Source organism: Phytophthora sojae (assembly GCF_000149755.1).
Source record: "Phytophthora sojae unplaced genomic scaffold PHYSOscaffold_1, whole genome shotgun sequence".
Taxonomy (NCBI): domain Eukaryota; phylum Oomycota; class Peronosporomycetes; order Peronosporales; family Peronosporaceae; genus Phytophthora; species Phytophthora sojae.
This window is the reverse complement of record NW_009258115.1, coordinates 12,307,932-12,322,050: the sequence shown is the minus strand read 5'-3', so window position 1 is coordinate 12,322,050 and position 14,119 is coordinate 12,307,932. Positions and strand designations below refer to the sequence as shown.

The 14,119-nt window shown below is 57.2% G+C and overlaps 5 protein-coding genes across 5 annotated transcripts; 3 read left to right on the top strand and 2 right to left on the bottom strand.

The window, feature by feature from the left end:
* Positions 1 to 78: 78 nt before the first annotated feature.
* On the top strand, positions 79 to 5,434 carry PHYSODRAFT_295196 (hypothetical protein; the record flags this gene model as incomplete). Its single annotated transcript, XM_009519367.1, has 6 exons — positions 79 to 1,095; positions 1,168 to 1,307; positions 1,377 to 1,455; positions 1,502 to 1,569; positions 1,607 to 2,571; positions 2,640 to 5,434. 6 exons carry the CDS (start codon positions 79 to 81, stop codon positions 5,432 to 5,434), a joined length of 5,064 nt encoding a protein of 1,687 aa, XP_009517662.1.
* Positions 5,435 to 5,548: 114 nt separating this feature from the next.
* Positions 5,549 to 6,161, bottom strand: PHYSODRAFT_310323 (hypothetical protein; the record flags this gene model as incomplete). The annotated part of the gene is made up of 5 exons (XM_009519366.1): positions 5,549 to 5,619; positions 5,685 to 5,713; positions 5,782 to 5,846; positions 5,922 to 5,984; positions 6,051 to 6,161. 5 exons carry the CDS (start codon positions 6,159 to 6,161, stop codon positions 5,549 to 5,551), a joined length of 339 nt encoding a protein of 112 aa, XP_009517661.1.
* An 84-nt stretch (positions 6,162 to 6,245) lies between these two features.
* On the top strand, positions 6,246 to 6,998 carry PHYSODRAFT_310322 (hypothetical protein; the record flags this gene model as incomplete). The annotated part of the gene is made up of 1 exon (XM_009519365.1): positions 6,246 to 6,998. The coding sequence occupies one exon, from the start codon at positions 6,246 to 6,248 to the stop codon at positions 6,996 to 6,998; it is 753 nt and encodes a 250-aa protein (XP_009517660.1).
* A 1,612-nt stretch (positions 6,999 to 8,610) lies between these two features.
* Positions 8,611 to 9,198, bottom strand: PHYSODRAFT_295194 (hypothetical protein; the record flags this gene model as incomplete). The annotated part of the gene is made up of 1 exon (XM_009519364.1): positions 8,611 to 9,198. The coding sequence occupies one exon, from the start codon at positions 9,196 to 9,198 to the stop codon at positions 8,611 to 8,613; it is 588 nt and encodes a 195-aa protein (XP_009517659.1).
* Positions 9,199 to 11,037: 1,839 nt separating this feature from the next.
* PHYSODRAFT_353751 (hypothetical protein) lies at positions 11,038 to 14,116 on the top strand. Its single transcript, XM_009519363.1, has one exon. It carries the CDS (start codon positions 12,418 to 12,420, stop codon positions 13,570 to 13,572), a length of 1,155 nt encoding a protein of 384 aa, XP_009517658.1. The 5' UTR covers positions 11,038 to 12,417; the 3' UTR covers positions 13,573 to 14,116.
* The last annotated feature ends 3 nt before the right edge of the window (positions 14,117 to 14,119 follow it).

Below are 14,119 nucleotides of genomic sequence, written 5' to 3'. Positions count from 1 at the left end.
AAGAGCCCCTCCGGGCTCAGAAAAAGATTCCTCGGCTTCCACGCGGTTCAAGGCAGGCAGTCCCAACACAGCTCCACCATGTTCAAGCGCTCGTCGCTGGGCCGAGCATCAGCATCAGCTCCAGCCGCGCCCTGCGCCATCAAAGTGGTGGTGCGCTCCCGTCCGCTCAGCGACAAGGAGCTGCAGAGCAAGACCCCCGTGGTCGTCAGCGTCTCCCGCTGGGCCGTGCAGGTGGTGAACCCCATCGTGTTCGCTGACCCGGCCTTCGTCGAAGTCCTCGGCCTCCCGTCGACCAGTGACTCGACCCCAGTATTGACGCTGAGTGCGGCGGCCATCGCTGCGGCCAACACGGCGGGCGAGTGCCGGACCTTCCACTTCGACCGGTGCTTCGGGTCCGCTCTGCCGGCGGGCGGTGAAGCAGCCGACGTGGACGACGACACGCAGAGACCCAATCAGGAGCTCATCTTCGACGAGGTCGGCCAATCCGTGATCGACTCGGCCTTCCAGGGCTTCAACTGCACCATGCTGGCGTATGGACAGACGGGCAGCGGCAAGACCCACACCATGGTGGGCGATAAAACTGTCCAAGGCAAGGGCGTGATCCCGAGGGTGTGCGAGGCTCTGTTTCGGGAGATCGACGCTCGAAGGGACAAGGAGGCGGCGCTACAGGAGGAAGACGGAGGAGGAGAAGACGTGGATGTCAAGCGGACAATTTATAGCGCCCATGTGAGCTACTGCGAGATCTACAAGGAGAAAGTGAACGACCTCCTGGACACGGAGGTGGCGACGGAGAAGCGGAGACCGTCGTTTTCGACCCAGACGCAAGGAGGAGACTCGGATTTAAGTGCATCGACGACTCCAAGACGGACGCTGAGAGTTCGAGAGCACCCAGTGACGGGGCCTTTTGTGGAGGGGCTAAGCATCCGCTCGGTCACATCGTATGCCGATATCGCGGAGGACATGCTAGCGGGAGAGAAACTTCGAACGGTGGCGTCGACGCTCATGAACCCCGTGTCGTCCAGGTCGCATGCTGTGTTCACGATCACATTCACCCAGACGACGTTCGACCCAGTCTCGCAGTGTGCGAATGATAAGGTTCGTAGTTGGGTGTTATGATTTTTTTCTGTTGATTTTGGGCTGTGGCTAACTTTTTTTTGTTGAATCCAGACTTCAAAGATCAGTATGATTGATCTTGCGGGTTCGGAGCGTGCGAACGTGTCGGGTACGAGTGGCGACAGACTGAAGGAGGGCGCTATGATCAACAAGAGTCTTACGACACTTGGACGAGTCATATCCGCTTTGAGCAAGTACGTATTGCACCCCTTGTAGGTTTTGCATTGATCTCTAATCCACCATTTCTGGTTGTGGTTCTGTAGACAAGCTACAGATCGGATCCCGTATCGAGATAGTACACTGACGTGGCTGCTGAAGGAGAGTTTGGGAGGAAACGCGAAGGTGAGTGCGATATGATAGTGTTGTCTACTGCATTATGATACGATAGTTTCTAACCGATCATATCGATATGACAGACAACGATGTTCGCTATGATCAGTCCGTCCGCAGATGTACGTGGGTTATATGATTTTCGAGTATTCCATTACTGTAGACTGACAACAACGTGTGCCACTTTTTCCATTAAGAATTATGACGAGACCATGAGTACGCTGCGATATGCCGAGTCTGCTAAGAAGGTGATGAACCGCGCTGTTGTGAACGAGGACAAAAACGCCCGCATCATCCGCCAACTCCGCCAAGAAATCGAGCAGCTGAGAGCTCAGCTCGCAAGGAAAGAAGGAAGTCCCGGCAAGGAGCGCGTGAACGCCGGCATATCCGCGAGTTTGGTGGAGCGTGAGTCGTTCTACGCCGAGTTGCAGAACGAGGTGGAGTTCTTCCGCTCGCAACAAAAGTACTTGGCTACGTCGACGGCTCCGCCCGCTATTCACCTGAGCGACAGCCTCCCCAGCCTGGTCAATATGAGCGCTAACCTCGTACCGGGCGAAGCTCTTGCGTACGTGCTGGTGGAGGGAACGACGTTGTTCGGATCTGACCCCAATCCCGATATGACCAAGTACGAGACTGTAGAAGTGCAGCACGACCACGATGAGTCCGAGGAGAAAGAGAGCAGTGAAGGCGAAGTCAAGCCGCCCAAGCCGAAGAAACGCCACGGATCCTGGACGTCGACGATGCTGAGGCGACGCAAGAGCTCCTCGAAGAGTGCCCCCTCCACTCCAAGCCGGAAGGCGTCACGAAAAGGGTCCAAATTGGATGTGTCGGAAGTCGCTTTGGCTCTTTCGGCGGATAAACGATCGGTCATGCAAGTGTGCAAGCTGCCAGGCGATGAAGTGAGCAGGATCTTACCTCGTCACGCTCGATTCACGTGTACTCGTGTGCCAGACGCCGTTGCCGGTGACGAAGACACAGCCGAGTACGTTGTGGAGCTTGAATCGCTAGACCCTACTGCGATTCTCTTGGTGAATGGTCAGCCGCTCGAATACGGCAGCGAGCACCCGATGAAGCTTCATCACGGCGACCAAGTTCGACTGGGCAAACCCTACTGCTTTCGTATCCATGGTAAGATGCTCACCCCTTTTCAAGGCGAATTGTCCTATTTGTTCTAATATTTCCGCTCCATGATGTAGTTCCTGGGTACGTTGTCCCGACGCCACGAATCGCCGAAGCAGTGGAACAACCACCCGAGTTGGAGATCGATAAGGACGAGGGTCGGGCGCTCGAGGCGCTCGTGAAGGAAGCCAACGCGATCTGCACGAAATGGGTCCTCAACACCGAGTTTGCCGTGGGAACAGACCAAGTAGACGGAAAAGAGACGCCGACGGTGATTGTGAAGAAGAAACTGGAGGCCAACTGCTGCAGCACCGTCCACTGGGACCGAACCATGCTCGAGCTGAAGCTCCAGTTCTTGCGAGAATTCGCTGCGTCACTAGAGAACGTCGTGTCGTTCACAGCCGACGACACCCCCAAGATCGAAGACTTGCCGATCCCCGAGCCAGCCCCGAAAGTTGCTGCCCCTCGACTTCCAAGTCATTTGGCTGGGCACAGTCGGAAGTCTTCGTACAGTGAAGAAACACCCCTCGTTGAGAAGCTCGAGCACTCGGGAGTGACCGGCCAGAGCAAGCCACAACCACACGCCCAAACGATGTCATCGCTGCGACTTCTTGGATATGGAAGGGTTTATCTTGCAGCTCAAGCTCCGGGCTCTAGGGTGCCGCTCTCCGTCGCGATCTACGATTTCTCCGGTCACTATATCGGTAAGCTGGGGGCGCTACTGGAAGGGATCTCGGCAGTTGCGCTGCCATCAAAGAAGAGAAGCATCTTATCGCCAAAAGCGCCGTCAATGTCGATGCATCGTGTCTGCGTTCACCTCGAACAAATGGAGTTTGATGCCGAGAGCTTCGTGGCTGCTTCCGGTATCTCCGTCACGCTGAAGGAGACGGCGTCGAAGGCCAATGCCGAACTCAAGGCCACCGACAGCACTGAGCCACCGTCAGAGGACGTCGGGACTCCAAAGATCTTCTCCACACCAAGAGTGCCGCCGGCGCAGGCTTCCGACGATGAGAAGACCTTCTTGATCGGCGAACAGTTCGAGACTACGATCACTGCGAAGAAGGACAATCTGTTCAGTCAGCGCACAGCTGAAGAGGAGTCGCTGTTGGTGGAAGTCTGGGGATACGACGTCAAGCTGTCTCACTACGTGGCTACCCCTGATGACCTGAAGCCAACGACGGACGTCCCGATGGACCTCCAGCAAGTGGAGTTTTACGTGTCGGTGGACGTAGAGGAGCGTGAGGTGGACGGACTGTACCACCCCGTTGCTGTGAAGCCCGACGGTGCACTACGCCTTCATGCCAATCGGTCTCGCAGGTTGATTGTTCGCGTGACTCAGTCCGACCAGCAGCCATTCGCTCTGACCGACATCGTTCACGTTCGAATCGCCGCCCCCGATGCTCCTTCAGTTAACCGGACGGCTTCAATGTCGAGGATGATGGGCAAGACAACGCAGCGGATGCTGCCGTCGTCTCGCATGATCTACGACCACCACGATCAGTCCTCGAGCGCTTCCGGTGACTCACAACTGGTTGAATTGGGGTCCACAAGATGGCAAGTGCTCGAGTTCCGGGGAAGTTGTGGGGTGGACGACGCAAGCCGGTCGCTGAACGCCGTGTTACGATGGGATCACGCCCCGAACAGCGACTTAGAACCGATCAACACTGCAGGCGCTCGGTCCACGTATCGCCTCGCGATTGCGTTCACCACCCGCTGGTCGAAGGTGCCGATCGTCATCTCCAAGAGCTTGGTGGCTAAGGTCTGTGGGAGTACCGTGTCAGCTACTCAACGGTTCACGCGTGGTCTTGTAGCATCGCGCACGGTTTGGTGGGCGAAGGAGAGTTTCAGCCGCAGCTACAGGCTAGGCACCTGGTATGCAGCGGACATCATGGTAGACGACGGACCATTGGAAGGTGAAAAGCCATTGGAGAGGGACAACCCAGCCAACGAGGAAAGCGATGGACAACCGGAGAACTCGCCGAGGACGTCTAATACGACGAATGTCGTGATCGCCCACCACATCAACGGCCTGCACCGCCTGGAAACCGCGATGCAGCTGGAGCGCGTCCGCCAAAAAGTGTGGATTATCGTGAACTTGCGTCTGTTGTCGGCGTCCGACTCGAATGCCGAAGCGATGACGGCCACCAAGGTGAATCTCTGCTTGGACGAGATCTTCAAGAGAACTGACGACGAGGTTCAAGTGTTCGAGGGCGTGCAGTTCGACTCTCCTGGGCTCTATCTCCGTCACTTGCGGCGCACCGATCTGCTCATGAACCTCTTCACAGGGAAGGTGGTGGATCTGGCCACGGTCACGGGGGTCCAGAGCTCGTTCGAGACGGTCGAAGACGCGCAGTTGCAGCTCCGAGAGCACGTGATCCACTTCGTCTCGGAGCCGACTCAACTCGTCGGCGGGGACCAGCTCGGAGGCGAGATGAGCGGCTTCCTCATGATTTCGCTGTCTTCTTCGCTGGATGAGGAGACAGCGGCCGCTGTGGTTGCACCTCTGGGGAGCACTACCGTCCGGCCGAAGACCCCTCCGAAAGCCGCTAACCACCGCGTAGCCTGGGAACGACAGTGGTTTGTGCTCAAGCGCCCGTTCCTCTATGCCTACGAGAGCTTCGCCCGGAAGCAGCAGACGGGTGTGATGGATCTGTCGCTGTGTCAGTTGATTGTGTCGACCGCGTCGGACGTGCCGTTTTCGTTCCGACTGGTGTGTGTCGATGGTCGGAAGCAGTCGGCGGTGTGGTGGCTCCAGGCGTCGACGTCCGCCGAGATGAGGGCGTGGCTAGTGGCCATCGACCCGCTCAAGATCGAGGCGCGACAGGGGGTCGTTGCAACGCCCCCTACAGCTACACCAGCACTCACAGCGTAGTCGCTGGTGACCAGAATATAAGCTATCGAGTCGTAAACCCCCGTCACTTCAGTATGACGGCAGTAAATTCAATACATGTATCATTTCGTTGCTGCATACTGTAGGCGTTTACAGCTAGATGGCTAGTCCGTAGACGTAGAGCACTGCCGTGATGGTAGCATTCTCCCACGACACGGTGCATGACCCTGTCACAGTGAGATGAGCAGTCATGATCGCTTCATACAGGAGGATCGATAGTTAATCGACGTACCATCGGATTTCTCGTCCCAATACGCGCCACTAACACAGAGACACCGCGTTAGGCAGAGCACTTAGCGTCTCGACCACTAGTAAAATGCGCAACGCACCTGCTGACTTCGAGTCCTCCCCCCTTGCGTTGTCGGACGAAACAGGTGACGATATACTTGAAATTCTGGAATCGTAGACGAAAAGAAGTCTCAGCAACTGCTATGGAGGTTTGTCATATTGATCTGAGGGAAGCTCGTACTGGACAGAGGCGCTTTAAGTCTTCAATGCATGCGTTCGTGACCATGTTGACCCAGTCATTCACCTGGCCGCAAGATACGATAGAACTCAGAACACCTCACTAGAATAATGGGATCAAAGGCTCAATTACCTTGGAGTTGTCGTATACGTTGCCCTCCAGCACACTGAGCACGGCGTCCTGCACGATGGCGCTCACCTCGTCCTTGAGCAGCGGGAAGTCGTAGCAAGTATCCGTAGGCATTTTGAGATCTCGTTTGACGCTGAAGGGTCTGGTAAAACCAAAGTGTCGCTTCGCGCATCAAAAGCTCCGTTTCGAGACTCAACGATGGAGCAAGAAGCGAGCGAGGCAAAAGAATCTACCGCAGTCCTGCAAGAAGAGAAAGACAAGGAGACGAAGAAGTTAAAACAAAAGAAGGAGAAGGATGACAAGCACAAGACCCGGAAAACCCGGCGGCATTTTCGCGAGGAAGCGAAGCAAGTCCAAGCTCAAGCCAAGAACGTGCCCGAGGCCATCGAAGCCAAAGCCGAGGCTGATAAAGCAGAGCTAGACCGCTCTGATAGCGCTACGAGCAGTTTATCCCCGTCAGCGATCGTCGAGATGTTTCACCTTCAAGACGACGAGTACTCGTCCTCGTTCTCAGCGACGACGGCGCGACATCTCGTGGAGAACGAGACTACCGGCGACTTTTACCAGGTGAAGACAAGGCAGCGCAAGCAGCATCCCCCCTCGTTGTCGGAGCATGGTAGTGGAAGGCACCGGCGATCTTCGCTGGCCAAGGCGCAGCAGAAAATGCGCGATGGCTCCACCAAATCTCAAGGTTGGGCGATTCTACTGCGTGACGGTGAGAAGACAGCGGTGGTCATGGTGCTGGGAATCGTGGCCGGAATGTGCTGGATGGACGCACTGAATCTGCGCTCTGGGAGTATATCGTCGTCGACTAACGGGACAGACCGCTTCCTGTGCGCCTACAGTGCCGGCGCCAACCGCTCGCGGCAAAATCTCTTCCTTCTGTTCAAATATCCTTCTCCACACACTGCAGCTTGGGAGTCGGCATTGGAATATCGTTGTCAGTGTTAACTCCCTTACATCAAGCGGTTTATGGTACTTTACTGGTGTGCTCATAGGTCTCATACGGAAGTTGAGTCGAATGGATCCGCATCAAGAGTACAAGGCGCTGGGAGATGGCGCCGCTGCAGAGCTGACCTCTTACAAACTGGTTTGAACGTGAATTCTTTCGGAGTTTTCCTCATTGTACACCAATTCTAATAAGTTGAAATTGCTGCATCAGCTTCAAGCCGCCAGTGCGCTGATATTCACTGCATTGATCGTGCTGCTGATCGGCTCACCGTCAGCTCTTCGCCTGACTCGAGCGCAGCAGACGAACGCTACGTGGTAAGGCCCAATAACTCTAGGAATGAATGAAGAAGCCATCTCACTGTAGGCACGATGCCTGTTTTGAGCAGGTGTGAAGACGTAGCGACGACCTCGTCAGTATTCCGAGACGGAATCGTGGTTTTACAGGTCTGTGCTGGTTTCAATACGGCATTGATCACAGTCGCTTGGCTTTTGGTAGCGCTGGTACGGTAACACTATACAGATGAACCGATTGTAATGCTGACACCTAACAGTTTACGGATTTCTTGGCATGAATAGCAATGCAGCGTGACGATGTCTTCCACAGCGACCAACCGGAGTCGTGTATTGGAGCTGCAAAACGCCCTCGCAGCCCACGAGAATCGGTTAGCTGCATCCTAGAACCAGTTCAAGGGGACTAACCCTACCGATATACTAATACTTGAACATCTCTTCGTTCAACAGCATCCACGAGCTGCAGGGGGCCCACCTCGAGCGTCTGTCTGTCGACGACCTGAAGTCGCTGATCCCATTGCACCAGGCAAGACGTTGTGCCGTCTGTCGCTATCCAACCCGAGCTAACATTTACTGTATCATTCATTTGACAGCGCGCGATCGAGCAGACCGAAGGCGTCCTCGTGTCGAAGCTTCAAGCGCAGCACCGCCCCACCGTCGCCGGCTAACGCAAATGCTTTACCTGGTATCAGTGATACTTTTGACGATATTGTGCGTCACACGTCGCAGAAACTGAAGTAAAGTGATGCTTTTCATTGAACCACTTGACCTCTATCCAACACACGGACACCATTGCCACGGCCGCCACTGCCACCAGCGCCACCTTGAGTTGCATCCCGTCGGTTATTGATACCCCTCTCACTACAGTACAGTAACCTCTCATTTGCAAGCGAGTTCGGTGGGGCTTCAGGCACAAACAGGACGCTTTCGGTGGGCTCGATTTGCTCACTATGAGCAAAACGTCTCATCACCTTCGACCGCCGAGGGGCGGGCATTAGCGCAGCGGGGGCGGTGACGAGCAGAGGGAGTCTTGGCAGCGAGTATCGAGGTCACGAGGGCCTCTGCATGCATCGCACCTATTCCAACGGGGGACTCTGTCGCCGCGCTTTCTTCAGCGGCGGCCGAGGCCGGAACAAAGCGCTAGGCTTCGTCTGCAGCCACCGGCTACATCGGATCGCCCGATTCATGCAAATAATCTCTCTGGTTCAACCGACATAGTGACGCGACGGACACACGCTCGCACTCGAGCTCAGCGCGCTGTCGTCAAGTCGAAGGGCGTTGACATCGCGCTGGCGAGGACGAGGACGCTTCGGTGACACTTCTAGGCTGCGAGCGCCTTCGCTGCAACTTGCAGTTGCTTCGGTTGGCTGCTGCGAGTTGTGCAGCACGCGCACACAGCTTGATCGACAGAGCGAGGACTTGAGAGTGCGATCTTGGCAGATGTGCTGGTCCCACCGGACCTCGACCGACAAAGAGCCGCAGTCCTGCTGACTCGAGGAGCTTGCGAGCGCGAAGCAATCGCCCTCCGAGCGTTTGTAGCGCCCACGCTGCCGAAAACTTCAGCGCGGGTCCTGCTGCTGTTCTGCGGCGTCCACGGCTTTCTATCGAGCGAGCCGGCGCTGTTGTTGAGCCGCGCCCTTGCCAGTCGCACGCTGGATGCTTGCCAGCGGTTCTCGGCCCCGCCGATCACCTTTTCGATCCTGTTCGCTGGTGGTTCTTCTCTTGCGGCGTTGAGGTGCGTCCCTGTCTTGACCGGGATACGGTTTTGCGACCAGCGGGCCAAGCGGCGAGAAGCGCGAATTTGTCCGAGGCCGACCGTCGAGTTGAGTCGAAAGCCGGTGGCCCTGTGGCACTGTTCACGGGCAAGATGCAAGTCGCGAATTGCTCTCAGTCCGCGTAGACAGTGCATTTCAGTGTCCAAGGAACGACACTCCTCCCCCACAATAGCCACTTCAACTTCGCAGATGACTTTCGAGACTCAAATGAACGTCCGAATCACCGAAGCGGAATCACTCTGGTGTCGACTGGCACACGTTGGCTCAAGTTGACTCGAGCCGCTCTCCATATGCTGGTCAACACCCCGACTTGCATTGTCCATGGCTGTTAGCAACGCGAGGACGAGATCAGCGGCAATCGAGACGCTTCAATTCAATTGACGATTCCTGACGACGATTCTCGAGGTCTCCGACGACGACGACGAAAGGATCAACAGCTACAGTGCGCTGCACTGCATTGCACCGCTTGAAGCTTGAAGCAATGAGCTGAAAGCGTCGCATGTCGGTCGTGCGTGGCTCGCCCCAAAACCGCATGGGGTCACAGGTCTCACTCGGAGCGTCCACCTCGGACGCTGCTTCGCGCGCGGGGAGCGGTTGAACAGAGCCCGCCAGCTCCGGATGAGTGAACGAAAGACGCTCGTTCTCTGTCGGTGCTTGCCTTTTTCATCCCGAGATCGTTCCGTACCGCATCTCGCTCGAGGCTGGCTGGCAATCACAGCCTGCAGTGAAAGCCGTTGATTCACATCATCTTGAAAAAATGCGCGCGACGATCGCGACTAATGCGCGAACCGGTGCGATGACAACCCGCCATCGTTCCGGACGTCGACTCATGGACGCTGCGCGGCGCCTTCCGCGTTCGCAGCTGGCTGGACGCCGGTCACGAGAGTGCCCTTACACCGGGAGGACAAGAGAGTCGTAACGGTAGCTCTCGACCCTGCTGCTGCTGCCTTCGAGCAAGGATATCCGCCCAAAGGAGGTGCCGGTAGTGCCGGCATCGATGTCGGCGCGACACCGTTGCCGTCGAGCTCAATACTTTTGCGTTCGTCGGACTGCTGCTGCTGTCCGCGACCATCAATTCGAGTATCGAATTGTCCGCGATCCTGTCGCGTTTCCAGGCATCCGTTAGAAACTGTTGAAAACAGAGTAAAGTGCTTCAACGCCTGCTTTGCTGCTCTTGACGTCGGCTCTTCTCGAACGCTGAAGACGCCGCCACGGATAGAACTCCCTTTGGTAGGCAGGCAGACGACCGTGACTCGGCAGATGGAAGACAGCCTAGATGATATTAGGGATCATTTGGCGCAGACCGCCATCCCACAGTTCATTCATCTGCAACATTGGCACCCGATCGCAATCGCGGCGGAAATTTGCGCCGTGCCGTTGACGAGCTCCTGGATGGCTTTCCTCGAGCCTTTCTCGTGGATTCTCTCGTGCGCTCGCCGCTGACAGCGGCGCCCGTGCTCTCGGCATCAGCTGCTGCCGGAGCTGAGCGCGCTCGGTTCTTTGCGCGCCCCCATCGCTCGAGGCCAACGTGGTCGGAGACCCCGCTTCAGCTCCATCGCTCGGTGGGGTCCGTCCTTCAGTTTCCAATTCGCGCCACGTCCAACGAGCCGGCCCACGCCACCTCATCACCGAGCGGCACTGACCAAGCGGCACCACCGCCACAGCTTTCGCGAAACCTTCCCAGCCCCAAATTTCGCGCGGCCAACAGACGCACGCCCGGTGCGTTTGACAAGAAAAACTCGAGTGTGACAAGCATCCACCCGCTGCCTTTCCCAAGCCGAGCCACCAGCTCACAGCTCATTCTGCAATCGGACACGCAGAGCCCACTGACCACTTGAGCGCACGCAACACAATGGACATCCGCCGCCTGCTGCACAACCCCGACGACGGCGGCTGGTACATCATCGGCGAGACCAAGAGCGAGGCCGAGATGAACGAGTTCCGCCGCTCGCTCAAGCGCAACGCCATCATCAACACGCACCTGGTCAACTGCACCATGAACCACGAGAACCTGGACGCCGCCAACACGGAGCACAAGATGAAGGTCCAGTGGACCAAGTGCACGTCGGCGCTGTGCCACCCCAAGGGCAACAACCAGACCGAGCTCGACGAGCAGGGCAAGCCGCGCGTCTGCCCCGTGCAGGTGCGCATGTCCACCTGCCAGCTCACGTTCGCCGGCATCATCTGTCAGGCCTACCAGCACCTGAGCGAGGAGCACGACTCTGCCGAGCCGCTGCAGACGTCCGTGACCGAGGAGATGAAGACGTACATTATCCGCATGCTGCACGAGAACCCGGAGGTCAAGCCCATGGCCATCTACAAGGGGCTCACGGCGCTGCACGAGCAGGGCGCGTTCGGCGCCGACCTCATGCCCACCAAGATCCAGCTGCGCAACGCGCTCACATATTTAAGAAGCCGCAAGCTCAAGCTGTCCGGCGGTGGTGGTGGTGGTGGCGGCGGTAGTTCTACTGAAGGCACACCCCGGAAGCGGAGATATGACTCGTTCTCGGACGGCAGCGAGTCCCCGCCGCTCGAGGAGCACCGCCAGCCCGAGTATTGATCGAAACCGTGACCAGTTTTACCCCCATTCAACGTGATCCCGAGGCGCCCACCACGCGGTGGCCGTTACCAGGGACTCCGGGAGCAGATCTCCTGACCTATCTATCGCATCAGCCCCGCCACTTCGCAGTCCGACCTCTTGGAGAACGAACTCACGTAGGCCGTAGGTCGAGGCAATTCAGCGCAGCGCAACCCTCCGCTGCCGGATACTATACAATAGACGACAACATTCGCCACAGCTAGACAGCTGATACAGAGCCGTTTTCCACTTTAGCTCACCCATTGCGTTTGTACCAGACGCGCGCCACTAATGCCTGCCTGCCTACACGATGGAGCTTCTAGGTGCTAGTGTCTTAGGATGCATTTCTCCGCCACTCGCATTGTTGTCGCATTGAGTATTGTTGCAACTGCACACGCACCATCGCGCGCTCCGGCCCTTCGCAGGAGACCGAAACGCTGCAAGTCCAGTGGAAAATTCCGTGGTCAGCCAGGGATAAGACGACATCAACTCCAACCATTGCTGATTGCTGTCTTCTCCAGAGCAATCGCACGCTTTAGAGTCAAGTCGAGTGAGTGCACCACATTCTGTATGCAACGTCGTTCGTCCACTTCAACTATCTCGGCAAAAGTTGAACTCGGCTAAGTGCGATTTGGTCCAACATATTTCGTCTAGACATACGTATTCCAGTAGACTAAAAGTACTGACAATGGATTTCAGTAAGTAAGTCGGGCAGCTCCCCCTGGCAAAAGATTTCCCGAGCCTAAAAGCTACTTCACCTCACAAGGACAGACCCATGAGCAGCGCGGAGGAGATCGGCAAGAAGGCGGACCTGGGCCCCGAGTACCAGCGCGTGCTGCCGCAGGCGCAGGCCGTGGCGGCCAGCGGCGAGGTGGAGCGCGCGTGCGAGATGCTGCTGGCGCTGGAGAAGCAGGCGCGGCTGGCCAACGACGTGGCCACGCTCAAGGAGGCGGTGGGCGCTATCCTGACGCTCTGCGCGCAGCACAAGCGCTGGGAGCTGCTCAAGGACCACGTGGCGCTGCTGGCCAAGCGCCGCGCGCAGAAGTCGGGCGCCATCACGGTCGTGGTGCAGCGCGCCATGGAGTTCCTGGCCGAGACTCCCAGCGACGCCGTCAAGATGGAGCTCATCAACGCGCTGCGCACCGTGGCCGAGGGCAAGATCTTCCTGGAGAAGGAGCGCGCCACGCTCACGCAGATGCTGTCGCGCATGAAGGAGGCGCGCGGCGAGATCGACGAGGCCGCCACGATCCTGCAGGAGGTGCACGTCGAGACGTACGGCGCCATGACCAAGCTGGAGAAGACCGAGTACATCCTGGAGCAGGTGCGCCTCACGCTGGCCAAGAAGGACTACGTGCGCGCCAACATTTTGGCCAAGAAGATCCTGCGCCGCACGCTCGAGGAGAAGGACTTCCAGGAGTGCAAGCTCAAGTTCTACCACCTCATGATCGAGTACGACACGCACGAGAACAACACGCTCGAGCTGTGCCGCCACTGGATGGCCATCTTCAACACGGACATGGTCAAGGACAAGGACGACATGTGGAAGAAGGCGCTCGAGCACGCCACCATCTTCGTCGTGCTCTCGGCCTACTCGAACCTGCAGAACGACCTGCTGCACAAGCTCGCCAGCGAGAAGCTCGCCGAGAAGGTGCCGGACTTCGCCGCCGTGCTCAAGAAGTTCACCACCAAGGAGATCATCGCCTTCCCCATGGAGCAGGACGCTGTGCTCAAGCAGCACCCAATCTTCAACCACGCCGAGCGCGGCGCTGAGTGGTGGAAGACCCTGCACAACCGCGTCGTCGAGCACAACATCCGCGTCGTGGCCGAGCACTACGATCGCATTCGTCTGCCCCACCTGGCCAAGATGATCGGACTCTCGGAAGACGTACGTGAGCAGCTCTATATAGATGTGGTTGATGGAGCTAACTGACAGTGACGCTTGTGTGTTGATATGACAGCTGACGGAGAGCAGCATCTCGACGCTGGTGAGCGACGGCTCCATCTTCGCCAAGATCGACCGCCCTGCCAAGCTCGTGTCCTTCCACAGACCACTCTCGCCGGAGGAGCAGCTTTCCAACTGGTCGGGTACGTCCGCCCGCTGTCGCTTATATTTTGTTAATCTCCGGCGAAGTTCTAACCTCTTCGCCTGTGTGTGTTATTACAGCGGATATTTCTCAGTTGCTGCGTCTGGTGGAGACCACGTGCCACTTAGTCAACAAAGAGAACATGATCCACAAGATCTAAGCTCGCTGGCAGCAACAGCCCGTTCGCGCAGTCTGCAGCAGCAGCGCGCCCAGCGAGCATTTTGCCTAGCAAATTCTAAACTCAAAGACAGAAAACAGAACCGAATGCAGCGGCAGCGTATGCAAGCTGCTCGTGGCTCGTGCCGTACCCTTGTATGTATGTCTCCGCGCATATATTCTCGCCATCACAACCAAAACCGTGTCAGCGAAGTCCTATCACTACTCGTCCTCCCA

Excerpts from the sequence above, each read along its gene's own strand:
- PHYSODRAFT_353751 (XM_009519363.1), top strand. The coding sequence starts at position 12,418 with ATGAGCAGCGCGGAGGAGATCGGCAAGAAGGCGGACCTGGGCCCCGAG.